Here is a 17,704-nt window from a genome sequence, read left to right on the forward strand (position 1 = left end):
AAACTCATGCAGACAACATAATTGGCAACAACATTTTGTCACCTTACTATAAAATGCACAGTTTATAAAAAGACCCACCTTTGCATTCAAAAGTGATATTTTCCCCGTCTTTGTACTAGAGATTAGCATTAGCCTTTCCCCTTCTCTGTTCATCTAAATACTAGATTTTAACACTGTGCAGGCCCACTCTGTGTTCCTCTGTGTACTAAATTTTAATGTCTGGAAGATCCTCTCTATGTTCCCGTGTACTAGAGTTTAACATCAGGCAGACCCCCTCTCTACTCCTCTGTGTACTGGATTTTAATGTCCGGCAGACCCCCTCTCTGTTCCTCTGTGTACTAGAGTTTAACATCACGCAGACCCCCCTCTCTGTTCCTCTGTGTACTAGAGTTTAAAACCGGGCAGATTCCCTCTTTTTATACTGCGGCAGCTGTCGTTTCTGTCCCCAGTCTGAGAAAAGTACCGTTGCCTGTGGGAGTCAGTGGGCTGCCAAGCTCTGTGGCCCTAATTGCTGGCTGGGGTCAGGGGTTCGCAAGCCACCCATTGGATGAATGATTGAGTAATTGCACAGCCGTTGGAGCGGGGCAGGGGGTTGGGGGAGGGGAGGAGAGGGGGTGTGGCCAACATGCCAGTGGTCAGGACACATCTGCGGGGGGGAGGCACTGTGAGGTCCAAGCCAGGGCTGCATAGCCGTATGGACCAAAGAGGGGGTGGGAGAGGGGGAGGGAGAGAGAGGAGGAAAGGAACGGAGATGATGGAAGAGCAAGGAAATGAACGAAGGAGGGAGGGAGGGAGGTGTGGAAAGAAAAACAGAGGGCGGGAAGGAAGAATGGAGAAAGAAAGGCACAGAGGATGTGAGCAGGAAAATGAAAGAGGCGGATGAGTGAAGGACACACACACACACACACACACTACCACACACTGGGGTGGGGGCGGAATGCTGCAATTAGTGTAATTAGCAGAGCAGCTTTAGCAGGCCTCTGACAATATATGTCAGCTCTCATTGCATCCTGAAACCAAACACAGGGCATAATGAAAGTACGCATTGCCGCTCTCTCTACATTTTGGGCTGCTCTTTTTGTGGCCTTCTCCGTGTTAACCTTCCGGATGTGTCAGCTTTGAGTTTCATTCTCTGTTTGGACTATTCGCGAGCAGACAGAAATGAGAGTGACCAGGGCGCTGGACTTGCCGTTGGGTGAGCAGAGCTGAATGTATGTGAGAATCAAGTGCCACACGGAGCACGTTATTGTGTGCTATTGCATCTGCTCCATTAACGCCAAGGCTCAACTAAGCTGTTGTTTCAATGTTTTTTTTCTCCCATAGCTAAATTCTGCTAGCGATTGAACTCTGGCTTATCAGATATACGACTTTCTACTGCAAGAATCACAGATAAAAAATGAAAACACTTAACATAAACTGTATGCGTAACTGCTTTTTTAAATGGCAGGTGGTAACTCAAGACGTTGTTGGCTCAGACGATAAAAGCTCAAAGCAGTTTGTGCGTGACAACTAGCTGAATAAATAGGCCGCAGAACTGAGCTCCTTAATCTTGCGGCAGAGTTCAGATCAGTGAAATGTTAGTACATGACCTGCTCACCCTCCGGTGTTTTCCCCTCACTAATCATCTTGTTTCCAGGGCATGCTTCTTATAGTCCTGCTTGCATCCTGGTGATAATTACGGGTACTGAGCCTCTAAACCTTTCAGTCTCATTACTGTAATATAATACCTCAGAGATCAGAGCTCATTGCTAGTTAACTGCATTCCACCAGAAAAACAAGTTAAAAAGATTGCGGCATTTATTAGTTGATGATGCTAAATGGCGAGGGTGTATCTGAACCTGAATTCCTTATTCATAGCATAGATCATCTTTGAATACAGATATTTTTATCTGCTTGTATTTAGAAGATTTTCTCTTGTTTCATCCATTAGTAAGTTGCGGATACCCAATTTTACCACAGTAAAGAACGTGTAATGCACACAAAAAAGCAAATATTGAACAGAAACAAGTCAAACTTTCCATACAAGCATGCACGTCTCACTCTAAAACTGCATGCTTGGTCCATCTAAAATCATATAGTGTAATGTAAAGAAAACAATCATAATTTCTTGCTCAGAAGAAATACGAGCATCTATCAACACATTCACAACCCATGCAAAGTGCTAGATGTAGTGGGCTGGGTCGTCAGAAGCTGCCTTCCCAAGCTAGCACAAACCGTTCTCACAATGTTGCTGTTGTGTAATAGCAATGTTATAACACTGAGAAGACATCCCACCAACATTGTGAGGACATTTTGTGTTAGCTGGGTTGTTAGAAGCCACCTTGGGCCCCACCGGTTGATGCTCACCTTTCCCCTCGCTGATAGTGTGCCTTTTAGGGAATCATATGACCCATCCCTGGCCTGGTTTGAACTTACAGTGGGAACTGCCTCGTGGGATTCTAGTGCTTTGATTGGTTAGCAGCTTGGAGTATATCTGTAATGGTTCGAATTGGTGGCACATGTCGAAAAGTGATGATACACAGGCAATATTTTAGGGGAAATTCGAGGCTAAATTATCAGGAAATGGGCAATGGGTAAAGAGGGCAATGGGCAACTGTAATTGACTCATTTAACTGTTGCTGGAATGAAAATGGATGAATTATCATAAGCTGTTGCCAGCACTGTCATCCTGGCCTCATCTTGTCTGCTGAACAGATAATAATTTAATCATTTTATCAGGGATATCCACTGCATTGTATGTATGCAAAATCTTACCCGAGTAATTATAAGGATTGCTTTGCACTTTTCACACCACCTCCGCCATTGTAATGCCATTTTGATTGGGGCTAAGGACAAGTCACCTGACTGTTTTTTTTTTTGTCTCTGATTTGCCTGAGATGTTGAGGGTCTACGGCAATGTAATTTGAGAATGTTCACTTTTTCAAACAATTAGCATATTTTCCCAAGTGGTGAGACTTGAATCTGTGGCTCTCCTCCACTCTCTCCTCATAACCCTAGCCGAAGCCAAGCGTATAATGATTTTTGTGACTTGCGCTGATACCAGTAGCCAGTTACCCTAGCATTAGCACTCCTAGTAGAAATAAAACGATCTTTTTTCATATATCTATATAAATTTGGCCCTAAAGGTAGGGCTGAGCATACCCAATACTCACCCTAATTTGCGACAGCCAGTCGTTTGCAATCGTAGCCGTGCGCTTGCACAAACTGAACTTCCAATTTGTGTAGACGTCCACGGTTCTCTTTTGAAACGTGTGGTCTCACCAGCTGCTTCTGCTTGACGCTGCAGACTAAGTTGAGTCCGAGGATGACATTTTATGCACGCCTTTGTCATAAAGACCACAGACTGAATTAATGAATTGCAGAGCACTACCTGACTGAGCTGAATAAACACACCAAACAAACAAACCATTTGAATGAACAGAGCCAAAGGATACAGCTCACAAAAAGGAATGAAAGTTCACATCGCTAATGGGAGTTAAATTGAAATTAATCTGAATTTTAATCGGATCAAATTGTATCAAATCAATGCATTGGTAAATGTATCTTCCCTGTGTTGTTTTGTAGACCATGCATGGAGATGAGTATTGAATCTTCTGAGAGGGAAAGATTCACACTCCTAATAAACATACATAGAGAATTCAAGAAGTGTAGCATTTTTTGCTAGCAGTTATCAACTACAGACAGGTCATTATTATGCTGCATCTTGTTTTGCTGTGCTTTTTGGAAAGCGTATGTAGAAAAAAATATTTTTTCTGAGATCCTGTTTACAGATTGTTTGATTCTTACTTATTTACCAATGGAATGATTTATAGCTGAAAAGTTTTTTAGTTTTTTTTATAAACGCAAAAAAAAAACTTTGATGTACAGTCCTACAAATGAAAATTCCCGCTTCATGTCATGCATCCGTTAAATGATTCATCTTGTAGTGCTTCTTACGTTATCGGCAACGGGCTGTGCCATGGGAACATGCGCCGCATAATATGGCGCAGAAAAATAGCATCGGCGCGCACGTGTCCACATTTCATCTTGACACGGAGCCGTGGAGCCAAGCAGCTGTGACAAATGTGTGCTTCCAGTGACAAAATGGCCTTTTTAATAAGCACGGCGAAGGGATTTGACTGCGGTGGCAGGCCGACCGAAATGAGGAGAGTGGCTGAACTACTTGTGGGCTCTGCTTTGATGCTGGCTTTCATCCGTCAAATCTGAGATGAATGAGCGCGGAGGGTTAGTGTGGAGCAAACGCATGTTCTGAGGACACATCAAAACCCCGGGCTTTTTCCACAGCCAGATTAGACGGAAACTCCTGTTTGGGGGCCTTGTAATGAATTCATGCCCCTGTCTAAGAACTCCACTATGCAGAGTGAGAGAGAGGGATGGAGAGAGAGAGATACGCATAGAGGAGAAGAAGAAAGGGTGAGGCGCAGTAAAAAATGAGGACAGACAGATAGTGAAAAGGAAGAGAGCGACTGAGAGGGGCTTAATAAAATTGAAAAGGGTGGAGAGAACGAAAGAACGAGAGGAGCTCAAAATGAGAGAGAGAGGAGAGAGAGAGAGAGGAAGTCAGCTTGAGAAGGGAAGATGGAGCGAGGGCACTGAAGAGAAAGAAAGCGGGGGAGCTAGAGAGGGAGAGGTGGAGAGAAACCTTGTCTCCTTGCCCCTGGCCCCGCGCCCGTTGCTATGTAGTGATCAGTCTCCAGTCGTTTGTCGGATGCCAGCTGTCAGGCCGGGTGCTCGGACCGGCGACTGATGGGAAGTAGCAACCATGTTTTATAATCAATCCGCCACCTAATAGGTCACGAATGGCTGCATCTGGCTTGCCAATAGCATTCGGGCCCTAAAAAGATGCCTTACAACTGTATTAGCAGCCTGGTGCCTGCATAGGGGCATTCATTTGCACTATGCTAATTAGCCCCATCCAGAAACTTCTCAGTGTGGCCAAGCTCCCCGCCGTCACCTCTCCATAGTTCAAATCCCAATTAACGGCAATATGTGTGTGAAAATTAATTCAATCTCCAATGGGTTCAGGAGAAAAAAAAAAAACAGGAGATTCTTGAAAAAAAAAAAAACTCCCAACCCAGCTTTAGTCTCTCAAATTGCAAATTTTCCAGTCACCAAATCCACTATAGAGCTTTATGTGGAGCGTTTATGATTGCAATTGCGCATATGCTTGAGCGCACACAAAGTACCTGGGGTTTTAAGAAAGCATTGAAAATGCTGATAAAATTGATTCATTTTTTAGTCTAAATGAAATAAGCAAATTTGGGCTTGGTTTAAACTTTGAAGAGACTTCTTGAGATTGAAGACAAAAGAGAAAGAATGGATTGAGCTTTAACTTGAGGCCTTATGCAGATCAATTTGCATGCATTGCAAGGTTCTGCGTGAAAGTAAAATGGCAACTTGTGATTGTAGGGTCAAAAAGTATCTATCGTCTCTCCAAATTTCCTGTCAGATAATGGTTTGTCCATTTTACCGCACTGCAAATTCTTTGTTAGCGCAAAATGGATAACTCATTTAAAACTGCTGTTTGTCTCAGTTAAATACGAGCAACTTACTAAAATAAGTGACGGGCAAGCTACTTGGAAAATAGAGCAACCTAAGCTACCAGTTACTCTAATTTAATGGTTTGCAAAAATGAAATGGTGCATACTGGTATCCCTTTGGATAAAGCTGACAAGCTATCATTGCTGCTATCTGCTTGCTGTACGATAGGATGTTTTCACAAACGTGTTTCTGAGGACACATTTGGCTTCAGAGAAAACCAAATGTGTTCATTTTTGAGTTGCAGCATAGCTGTCAAGTAGAGGTAGAAGCAGAGCTTGATGCTATCTGTACAGAAGGAAAAATTCAAAATTCAAAGCCTAAGTAAAGAATGGTCTGTTTAAATAATCAAACTTGCTAATTTTATAACATTAAATGACATTTTGACTTTACTCAAAAAAGACCCTGCACCTTTAACAAACAAAGCATGGTGTAATTATGCCTGTGCTATATGCTGGGCCAATGTACTGAAGGTTGCTATGATCATACCACCAAGGTGGAGTTTTTATTTTAGAAATGGATCTTTCCTTTTTATTCAGCGCTGTAGTTAAAAACAGCCCTCGGTATGCTCTGCTTCTCTATAGGCGAACAGAAAGGCACCATTGTATCTTTGCTATAAATAAAAATATCGTTTGTGCCTACTTCCTCACTATTAATACACAAATTGGTCTGCATGGACAAATATGCAGGGCTACTTGCCTGCAGACAAATTTGTTATTGATGGTAATGAAGTAAGAACAAAATAGGTTTCTATTTTAAGGAATGAAGCAATAAAATCTAAACACAGCTGACTGTTAAAGGAACAGAAGGTATTTAATTAACGGTAAGCCTGTGCACACAGAGATAATTTGTTTTAGGAAACTGACAGTTTCTGTATTAATGATTATTTATATACAATGACATTGATACACCTTATCATTCTAATATATTTTAATAGTACTGTCAGTTCACAAATAGGTTTTTTGTCTAAACATAACATCTTGTTGAGACTTTTAATTCAGTTGAAATGCTAAGTTTTAATTGAATTTGTGTGCGGTTTGTGAACAGTTGTACTGTGGGTTGCAACAATGTTTTAGCCCTCAGTTGGTTATTCCTGGCACGTGCAAAGGGAATACCAGGTGTGTTGTGGAAAGAAAGAGGCAAGGTATTTATCAAGTGCTGAGCCAAGTGCACCCGTCGAACCAAAAAAGCACAGGACCAGCGCAGGCTAACTGATTAATTACATGTGGGGACACTAATTGTATACAAGTATTAATCAATTAATTCAATCCATTACCACAACCACCCTCATAGTTCAAAAGCTGTCTGAGAGGAAATAGATTGAAAAAGGCCCCTTGCAGAGTTCAAAAGGTGTGTGTGTGTGTGTGTGTGTGTGTGTGTGTGTGTGTGCATGTGTATGATTAATGGCCATTTGTGAGACCTTCAGAAACAAACAAACAAAAAAAATTATAGTGTCTGACATGTCACAGCCTTAAGGTTAAAGGACTATGTTTCCTGTAGGGTTGCTACTGAAGAATTCTAAGGTCTCCTCTTCTGGCGATTGGGTATTTCACCCACTGTACGCATGCAAGCTGTGTGCCAGTTTAAACAGCGGCTCAGGTCCTAATCCTAACAGTGATGTGGGATTCCCTGGCGGGGAGGGGGGAGGGGGCTGAGAGGGGGCTGGGAGGGGGCTGGCCGGCCTCAGGATGTGCTGCTTCCCCAATGTCCACTAAGCTACCAACGCTAAAACAAATGTGAAATATGCAATCATTTACAACCACATTGTACCAATAAATGCACAGACCATTTACATGTCTTGTTTTTGTGATTTATCCTCTAGATGGCTTAAATCAGCTTGAAAAAAGCCCTTAGGTGGCCTGCCTACAACATTTCAATGCAGGAAAAACCTGTTATCTTTCTAGCAAGAGTGAGAAGGCATATGGGTTACTAAGTCTTCTTTGGATTTTTTTTTTTGGTTACTACTTCTCTTGTCAATCGCAGCTATTTAAAATGGCAAAATAAATAAATAAAAAATAACCCTTTGATGGTTCTACATTGCCGGTGAAGTTAAAGACTGTGAAGGCAACATTGTCCTACAGTACCTGTAGTGGAAAGCATAGCTCAGTGAAGCTTGCACCAGTGTAGCCAGTACTTTTATTCCAGTGATAAGATGTGGCAGGTCCTGCAATCCTTGGTTGGAATTCAGTCAGATAAATTCATAAGACCAATGGTATATGGTGAATATGATATTTGCATTGCATCATGCCAAAAGAAAGGAGAAACCACTTTTCCCATACAAATATCAAAAGACTTCTGTTTCTGTGTTGAATTGTCTCTCCTTGTAACCATGTATAATGTGTATATACAATAATCCGCGAGTATGCACATGCACACGCACACACACACACACACACACACACACACACACACCTCAAATACAACATGGAAATGGGAGTAAATAAGGGCCATTGTTGCCATGCATTCTCAAAATAATGGCTATCACTATAGCTGGAGGGGTGCTCAAAGCTCAGAGAGAATATTCTGCTGATGGTGGGTGGCAAAGATTTGGGATTTGTTTTTGCATTTCTCATTTTGCAAGTTTTAGACTGTAATGCATTACTTTGTGCCCCACTGTTCATAGTCTGTTGTTGGATGTGATCTCTTACGAGACTGCATTCAGAAGGAAGTGACATAGATGTTTCCGAAATGCTCAGAATACATGTATATTCAGAAGGCTTATTCTATATTGCATTTTCTAGAACCATTTTTAGTTATCTGTGTTAGTGATTTTATAGTGACTATTATTTGTTTTATACTAATCACGTTCATTTAAAACATAGATAACAGTGATGATTTCAATGATTCCACTAACATTTTTTAAATCACATTTTCTTAGCAATACAATGGCTTATGCAAAACATTTCATTAAGCGCCACAGAATTCTAACAAAAGAAAATCACTTTAGAGAAGCCAGATTAAGCATGTGCTATGCCTGTTTTTATATGTATAGATAATGATTTACAGTAATGCGCTCAATTTCATCTGCTGCTGCTGTGTTTTTTTTTAAATTTGGCCCCGAATCAGAGGCCGCATCCTGACTGCGGAGATGCGATACGCATCGACGGCGTCGACGTCGGCATCGTTATTCGATTAGCACCGATTACCCTGAACGGGTACGCAGAAGCGTCCCTTACATCACAGCAGCGGGTTCACACTAGCGCCGATGGACACGTCGAGCTTCAGTATTAACGGCAGGGCCCGAAAGTCGAGGGCCGCAGTGCTGGCAGCCACGGTAATGGAGGCAAGCTCCGGAGGCTGATATGACTGATCAACTGATCCTGTCTGCGAGAGGGTTGCCTGGATTTAGAGCACGGCTATCAAACTACTTACAGAACTAGCGAATCCACAATATTATTTTCTGCTGCAGTGAAGCGGGTGAAAACGATTTGTAGCTAATATTTATTCATGTCTTTTAAATTATTCCACCGAGAACGGCTTCAGATGAAAAATATCCTCAGGTCAATATATGGATTGTTTTTTTTTTTTTTTTTGCTTTAGGTATTTTAAAGTCTTGTCCGGCATTTAAACGACATCTATCTGAGATAGAGAATTAGTCCTGAGGCCAGATTAAATTATTTATATGTTACGCGTTCGGTTGATTTGCATGCTGTAATATAGATTTGTTTGCCAACCTTATTTGCTGTATTATTTCAAATGAATTGATTTAATTAAAAAATTAAAATGGATAAAATGAACGGATCATTTGCTTATCATTTACCATACCAAATGAGCTACTCTTTTTCCGGAAATAATCTTAACAACCGTTATCATTTTGCCATCACACACATCTCTGGTAAGGTTGAAATACTTAGTTAAATGTTGACAAATGACTGAATCTCTCCTGTCTTGCAGGTGAACACTGAATGGGGTTTGCGTCCTTTCTCTGTAAACACCACGGCCAGCGTCTGTTCGAGGCATACACCATTCTGACGGAGACCACTGCACAGTGATGGATCTGAACAGATGGGCATACCTCAAGGATGTTATCGCCATTCTGTTCTGACTGGGAACTCTGGAGACAGAAGCAGGAACCAATCCAAATGATTTAATCTGGTCCTCGAGAAGCTTGCGCAACCAGCGCCAGAAGCTTCAGTTCCGTTATACCCTTACTAATAAAGAAGACGAGTGTCTGAAGACAGAGGCGGGAAAAAAAAACATTCTTTCCTTACCTTGACAATAAATAAGGATACAAGTTAAATTGGAAGAATCATGATGCAGAAGGATCTGATGGTTCACATAGAGGGTACACTGGACACACGATTTAAGGTTCTAAGTCCAAATGTTCCAAGACTCAATTGACTGTGGATATGGTTCACGCGCTCATTTTTTTCTCTTCATGGTTGAATCTCAGATGGCTCAGATAATCCAGTAGACCGCCACTTTCACCGCTGCTGTCGTTGGAGAGTGTGACCTAACAGTGGTCCTGTTCTGAGGAATTCACGCTTGTGTTATGCTCTTGAAAAATGGGGAGGCTGCTGCAATTAAAAACGAGATCGCTCCGCGTTCGCCACGTCGCCGCAGAGTTCGGCCTTACTTCGATGGCCCTGTCTGGGAGAAAGGCCGCAGGTCTCTGTTCTCTTTCGTGGCCCCCAATTCCCAGTCACGCCCGCTGTCATTCACCGTAGGTGAGCTGCATTATGCCAGTTTCCCCATGTCCGGCTGATTTTGAACTCCAAAGTGGAAGAAGGATCCCTCTTCTTTTCATTTGTTTTGCGATTGTGGATCCACTTGTGGATTTTTCAAAGCTGTTTACTCCAGATTAAATAATTATATAAATTCTTTTGGCAAACATGACAGTATAAACATTCAAATATACCTATGTCATTTCTGAGAAGTTCCAACCTGGATTGAAATGGAAATATATCTGCATTGATTTGGAAACTAATTTATTGATGATCTAAAGTTAGTATGATGTTGGAAACCGCTTTTGGGAGAGAATCATAGGTTGGAAACCTCAGAAGGTCATCGGTTCACCTCTGGCTTTGGGGTTGGATGTGAGTTTGAGCTACCGGCTGAAGAGCCCGAGCCACCTTTCGCACCCCGATTCGTTTTCTCCAGCCCATGTTGGACAGCGAGGGATCTCTGTAATGGCTCCTTCGGGGACAGCGGGGACCTCGTTGCTGCTGCTAGCTTTGGGAATCTTACGGTGCTGCCACTGCGAGGGGTCGGCGGCAGCGAGGACTAGCGATGCGGGCAAAGGGAACGCCAAGGACGAGGGCTTCATGTCCCACGAACGAGTCAAGAGGGGGTGGGTGTGGAACCAGTTTTTTGTGGTGGAAGAATACACCGGCACCGAACCTCTTTACGTTGGAAAGGTAAGCCTTTTTTTTAAAAACTTTATTGGTCTTTATATTCCTGAAGTCCTTATTCCTTGCTGTGTTGAAATTTGGGTTGCCATTCTGTGATCACAGGGGGAAGACGCTACAGGATTTATCTTCCAAAATCACAACTTTTTCAGAAGTTTCCAGAATAACAACTTTTGAAAGATGTGGTAGTAAAAGATGAAAGAATGTAGAAAAATTTAACTTTCTAATGTATTGATTTTTACAAATACAATAGCACTGGATGTCACTAATGATGTACCTGTGCTTTGTTTCTTTGTGTCAGTCATAGCTTTTAAAACTATCAAATGTATTTATTAAAAAATTAATGCTTGATAATCTATCCCCATTACTCAAAGTAAGCCATCTATTGAATTCCATTTTAAAAAATGGCAGTGCCTTTGTACTTACCCACAGAAAATGTTTTAAAATACTAAACCGCAGCAGACTTTGGAGCATTGCATCTAGCAGTCAACTGACCACATTTTAATTATATGGCTCACATTGAATGCAGTGACAGGTTTCTCAGCTTTATTTTTTTCATTCGGATTTTCTCAGAAAAGTTTATTAGCTGCAAAAAGTACAGCATAACATACAGACAAGACTGTGTCTCCAGAGGCTACTGAAGTGCCAGACCGAGAGTGTTATTCAATATTTATTTTTTTGCTTTGGTTATCTTATTCCATTGCCATTTTTCTTTGGAGAGGTCGAAGGCAAGGTTTCACAGATTGCAGGCCACTTGAAATTGTTGGATGGTTCATCATTGACTTTATTTTTATTTTTTTTATATTTATATGAATCTCCTTCAAAAGCCAGTTCAGATCATGAATACGATATCTTATGAATAAGCTATGTATTTAAATGAGCCTGTCCTCCTTTCAGTCTCCGCTGTCCTTTGGTGAATGCCGAGCAGTAAGTAGCCACCTGTCGTGGCACCCTGTGTACTTCTTGTGCAGACACATTAACACTAGAAATGCCAGAAGCCATGCCATCGAGCATTTAGACGTTAACAGTAAAATTACCGCGACAACGTAAAAAATGCAGTGCCCTCCTTCTTCCATGACTTTTCCCTAAAATAACAGTGTTTTTAGAATTTTTAAAAATTCACAGTTTGTGCCATTTTCTTCACCGAAAAACCCCGCCAGACAATAGACAGCAGGTGTTTGTTCCCAGATGTGAATGTGTTGCTCTCACCTCCGGCACGCTATTCAGCAGCTGAATGATAGATGCTTTGATGTTAAATGCTTGATCAAGCACTATAGAAACTAATTTTGCACATATTAACTCTACAAATGCAGTGTCGGCAGTTGAAGTCAGAATAGGGCTAAAGACAACAGCGTGATGTGCAGTCGATTTGTGTGGTCCTTTGTCACACAAACCGCAGAACCTGTGTTCTCTGTAAATTTGATGAGTTAGAGGTGAGAGGCAGTGCGTGTGTAAAACCACACTCTGAATAGCAGAAGCAGGGGAAGGGAGAACCACACTGAATTTTTGCACTTTGTATTTCTTTAACCACTTTTCCCATTTTGTGTTTTGGCTTGTTTTGCTCATTTTGGTGCTTTTCTCAGTATGCTTACGATATGCCTTGATACGTTCTTCCCTTAGTCTATATAGCAAAACCACCATATTTTAGAAATAAAAATGTTGAAATTCACTCAAATATGCCCTTTAATTAAAGAAAATAGATTTGCAATGTATGGTTTCATAATCTTTATGAAATTAGGTTGCTATGAGTGTGGGAACTGATGCTGCAATGCTGCACGCTGCCACTGGGCATCAGCCTGGGTGACAACAGGATGTAAAAAACATGCCTTTTTTAGTGTTAAGCAGAGTTGAGCTTGGCTACACTTGGTTACATGGGTGTCCAAAAAAAAACTTAAAGGAGAAGAAAAAACTAAAAATCACTACAAGAAGTGGTGTTGGTAAGGCAGTAGGGGGCAGTCTTCCCTCTGGACCAAATGAAACCCATTGCCCTAGTATATTGTGTGCTGTTCATGGCACCATCCTTAGGATGAGAGGTTAAACTGCAGTCCTTACTCATTGTTTCTCTCGGGTTCCACAGCGGTTTTCTCATTGTGGTGTCCTGGTCGAATTTCTACAAAGAAGCTGGCTCTCTGTTTGTCTTCAAACACAATCCCCCCCCCCTTACATTTTACTGGCCATGCAGTCCCTTTCATTCCCTGTACACAAGGAATCCCTGTGATGTCACTATAAGAAATGCATGGAACCCGTACCTGGTGTTTGCTTAGTGTGAACCTTCCAGTAACATAATGCAAGTCCCATTCTTTCAGGATTTTCCAGACAAAGCCACTTCCATTTTACCATGGTTACCTGAGTGTAAACACAGATTATTCTTCAGCTCGCTTCAGCTGTCCATGTTTCCCCTACAGACTGAAAACACAAACAGATGTATCATTATGTTAGCTTAAATGTCATGGGGTTTAAGATATAATGCAATAGAATTGTATAGAATTTATATAGTGGGGTTACCGAATCATATGTGCTTTTAAAAGGCAGCAATCCTCTCTGACCTTGGCCAATGAAATACAGCCCTGTTTTTTTTTTCTTAGAAAAGCAGGGCTCCCTCCCCAGTGCTGTATTAGCCCCTCCCTCCCCAGTGCTGTATTAGCCCCTCCCTCCCCAGTGCTGTATTAGCCCCTCCCTCCCCAGTACTGTATTAGCCCCTCCCTCCCCAGTGCTGTATTAGCCCCTCCCTCCCCAGTGCTGTATTAGCCCCTCCCTCCTCAGTACTGTATTAGCCCCTCCCTCCCCATTTCTGTATTAGCCCCTCCCTCCCCAGTACTGTATTAGCCCCTGCCTCCCCAGTACTGTATTAGCCCCTCCCTCCCCAGTGCTGTATTAGCCCCTGCCTCCCCAGTACTGTATCAGCCCCTCCCTCCTCAGTACTGTATTAGCCCCTCCCTCCCCATTTCTGTATCAGCCCCTCCCTCCCAGTACTGTATTAGCCCTCCCTCCCCAGTCTGTATTAGCCCCTCCCTCCCCAGTCTGTATTAGCCCCTCCCTCCTCAGTACTGTATTAGCCCCTCCCTCCCCAGTAGCTGTATCAGCCCCTCCCCCCCAGTACTGTATTAGCCCCTCCCTCCCCAGTACTGTATCAGCCCCTCCTCCCCAGTACTGTATCAGCCCATTCCCTCCCCAGTCTGTATTAGCCCCTCCTCCCCAGTGCTGTATTAGCCCCCCTCCCCAGTACTGCGTTAGCCCTCCTCCCTCAGCCCTCATTCCCCAGTACTGTATTAGACCCTTCCCCCAGTGCTGTATAACCCTCCCTCCCCAGTACTGTATCAGTCCCTCCCTCCAGTACTGTATTAGCCCCTCCCTCCCCAGTACTGTATTAGCCCCTCCCTCCCCAGTGCTGCATTAGCCCCTCCCTCCCCAGTACTGCGTTAGCTCCTCCCTCCCCAGCCCTACATTAGCCCCAGTACTGTATTAGACCCTTCGTCCCCAGTACTGCATTAGCCTCAGCAGCAGGCCCAGACGCAGGACCGCAGCCAACAGGAGAAGTATTCATGCATTTTGAAGTGATTCATTATTGGAGCGTGCGGGAGGGGTTAGAGAGGAGCCCGCGTATAAATGGGAAGGCATGGAGGAAGAGAGATGATTTTATTAATAACATTACGGAGAGTTATTGCACTCTCTGAAGCCAGGGCACGAGCCAAGGCTATTAATACTGGAGGCGACTGTGGCCGGACTTCTCCGCTGCTGAAGGCAGCTTTAATTAGGACAATATAGAATTAAATACAAGCACCGGCCCTTTTATCAGGAGCAGCAGCTATTTAGAATAACTTTTTTCAAGCTCAGCAAAGATGCCAAGACTGTCCTGCCCATTAATCCCCTAATGAAATATGTCCCCCCCCCCCCCCTACCCCCCCCTTTCTTCTCGATGGCCTCACACACACACAATGCAGTAAACCGCCATCTCTGCCCGACACTTTTAGATAATGAATTTCCACGCCCCGCAACCATCCGTTCACCTGCCCTAACCTTTCTGTCTTAATGTACTGCACCATGACAAAGCATGTTCCAGATAGCGTTACCGTGTATGTGCGTGCGTGCGAATGTGTGCGCGTGTATGTTTGTGTTGCGCGTGTGGACATATGCGTGAGTAGACTGAAAGGGGGGGTGGGAAGGGGGGAGGGTTGCAGCCACTAGGGACTGGAGGGGGTGGGGGAGGGTGTAGCGGTTTTGGACGGGGGGGGGGGGGGGGGCTATCATGGGTTTTTGGACGTGTGGATTTTTATTTATAAACAAATTTAAATTTTACATTTTTATTTAAATACATGATTCACGAATAGTTCCCGGAACATAGGCAATCTAAAGGTGAGAGTCCTGGCAGGTTCCGGCACAAATGAAGCACTGACTTTGTGGTGCGATATCGTTTTCATTCTCATTTCGCATTGCGTTTGTTGGTGGTGATTTGCATATCTCTGTTTTTGCTTTCTCTCTGCTGTTTTTCCCCTGTCTGTTCACCCGTGATGTCACTCTTCTGTGGACAACACAATGCTGACTCCTTCTAACGAGGACGCGTCATCGGTTTTTGGAGTTAATAGTAGGTAGCGAACAAACACTTTGAAAGGGCCCCGAACTGGCATTTCCTGGTAACCATTGGCAACGGGGGAAAGGTTGAGTCAGAATAACAAAGTGAGCCCATTCATTTAAAGTATCCCTCGAGTCTGGGGAAGGAACACAGTCTTATGAAATCCAGTGAATGATGTTTTCCTTTGCTTCACCAATCATATGGCATGCTCTATGGCTTTATACAAACTTTAGCTGCGCGACTCTTTGATTTGTGTTATGGTTCTAGTTGGCATAAATATTAAATTAACTTACAGTAGATTTAGTATTTTAATGATGTTTCACATACACTTGCTGGTCTGGGAATGTTGTTGGCCAGATCATGCACTGTTGCTCACGTAACCCAGGGGGGACGCACATATGTCTCGGGTTGTTTCTACACCTGCGTCGCTTGCTAAAAGGGCTTGGCTATTAGTTCCATTTTATAGTTTTCATTTAGTCTGGTCGGTTCCACGCTGCAGATTCAAGCGCGCCAATTTGTAAATAAATCGATTTCTGTGAACACGTGGGCGTTCGTTGATTGGTCAGACCTTTGGCAGGGGAGTGGAGGTCTCAATCACACATTCCCTTACAGAAAAAAAAAAAAAAATGGACTATTGAATGCACTGTGTTGCTATTTTGTAGTTTTTAATTAGCCGTTATTACCAGCAGCTAGTACCGATAGAACACCAGCGATATGAGCCTCTGTCCACGTTGGGATGTGAACGGCCTTATTTAGAGTATGCATGCAGTATAGCACTGATGTGCTGCTACGCTAACTGCTAATCAAGAAAGCAAGCTCTGATGTTGTGTGTGCTCAGAATCATGACCCTGGATTTGCTCCAAAGACGATCAGTCAGCTGAATCTCCTCTGTTTATCACCCACAATAGGCGCTAAAAGCCAAGAACGGGCGGGGTGCCACTGTAATTCTAATACGCTAATCAATTCAATTAATTTAATTAAGTTTTAATGCGCCATTGTTCGCCGGTTCTATCGAATCTCCTCTCGGTCAACTTCTGACATTAAACATTCCGAAAAATATCTGTATTATTTTAACTGGTCCCTTACGTAATCATCAGCCCATATTTCTGCCGGGCACTTGATCGCCTCTTCGCTCCAAGTGCACCCTCGGGCGCGGCTCGGTGCTCGAGTTTGTCACAGATAAAATGGAGCTTTGTATGTTTTTTCTTCAGTTAACAATATTCACCTTACCCACACTTCATAGCCTACATTTCCCGTAATTGGTCGGGATAACATTTTTGATCCTGACCCCTGTAGAACTGTGTTCCCACCATCAACGAACTGCACCAGGGTGCACTTGGAAGAAGACAGAGACCACCATTTAAAAAAAAAAAGTTTGATTGATCCGCACCAAATGGGGTAGATATGAAAGCATCCTTGCCAAGGTCCCTCCAGATAAGGGAGTGTCTACAAAGTGACCTACAGTAATGTCATTATTCCACAGTAAATTTTTCAGTGCTAAATCAACTCTTATAAAGTCCGTATGGTCCCTATTGGACTGTTAGAGTTGAATTAACGCTGGACATTTTACTGTGTAGAAAGAGCGCAGGCAGCAAGGACAAACCAGCTATCCAAGACAAACGGTTAGAAATGAAGTAGCCCGTTATCTGAATACCATTCAGTGCAAAGGTAATTCAGTTAATTTCACAAAATACAACTGGACGTCTTTGATGAATTTCAGTGGCAATCAAACAAGCTTCTATTTCTATGCCTTGACTACGTGTAGTTGGTTCAGAGACATCTGAAACAGCACTAAAGCAAGAGGGTACCAAAGAATCTTGCTTTATTTCATATCTTGCCTAGCTTTCATTCATTATCGTGGTTTCCTTTTTAGACAGTCTTCATAACTGGGGAATGTGTTGGACAGTCTTTATTTGCTCCTTCATTTCAAAAGGCCCGCTTGCTGAAGGCAGCGTTCGGAAATTCCTCTCTGTAGCCGCTGCTCCGCCCACAGAACTACATTCCAGTTAGTTTGTCAAACTGTCAGCGCAACGGGACAATGTAAGAGGTACTCCGTTAAGAATTCAGCTATTTTCCCTATTCATGCCAGACCAATGACAAGGTTCAAAAATGAAAAATGAAACAGCAGTTAAAGTAGGTACTGCACATGCAACACAGCGTCAAAACGAATAGAGATTAATCTGCACTGTTCTTCATTCATGAGTGCTTGCACAACAAAACAGGCAAGATCAATGAATGTATATTAGAC

The 17,704-nt window shown here is 43.0% G+C and overlaps 1 protein-coding gene across 2 annotated transcripts in view; it reads left to right on the top strand.

Annotated features, from left to right (window-relative positions):
* The window catches only part of LOC135237931 (cadherin-22-like), a 250,008-nt gene that overhangs the window by 107,645 nt on the left and 124,659 nt on the right, over nt 1–17,704 (top strand). For both annotated transcript variants that reach the window (XM_064305498.1, XM_064305497.1), the window contains exon 3: nt 9,433–10,895. In XM_064305498.1, the coding sequence (XP_064161568.1) occupies nt 10,668–10,895 (228 nt within the window). In that variant the 5' untranslated portion in view covers nt 9,433–10,667. The remainder of the gene's footprint in view (nt 1–9,432; nt 10,896–17,704) is intronic.

Source organism: Anguilla rostrata, chromosome 13 (assembly GCF_018555375.3).
Source record: "Anguilla rostrata isolate EN2019 chromosome 13, ASM1855537v3, whole genome shotgun sequence".
Taxonomy (NCBI): Eukaryota; Metazoa; Chordata; class Actinopteri; order Anguilliformes; family Anguillidae; genus Anguilla; species Anguilla rostrata.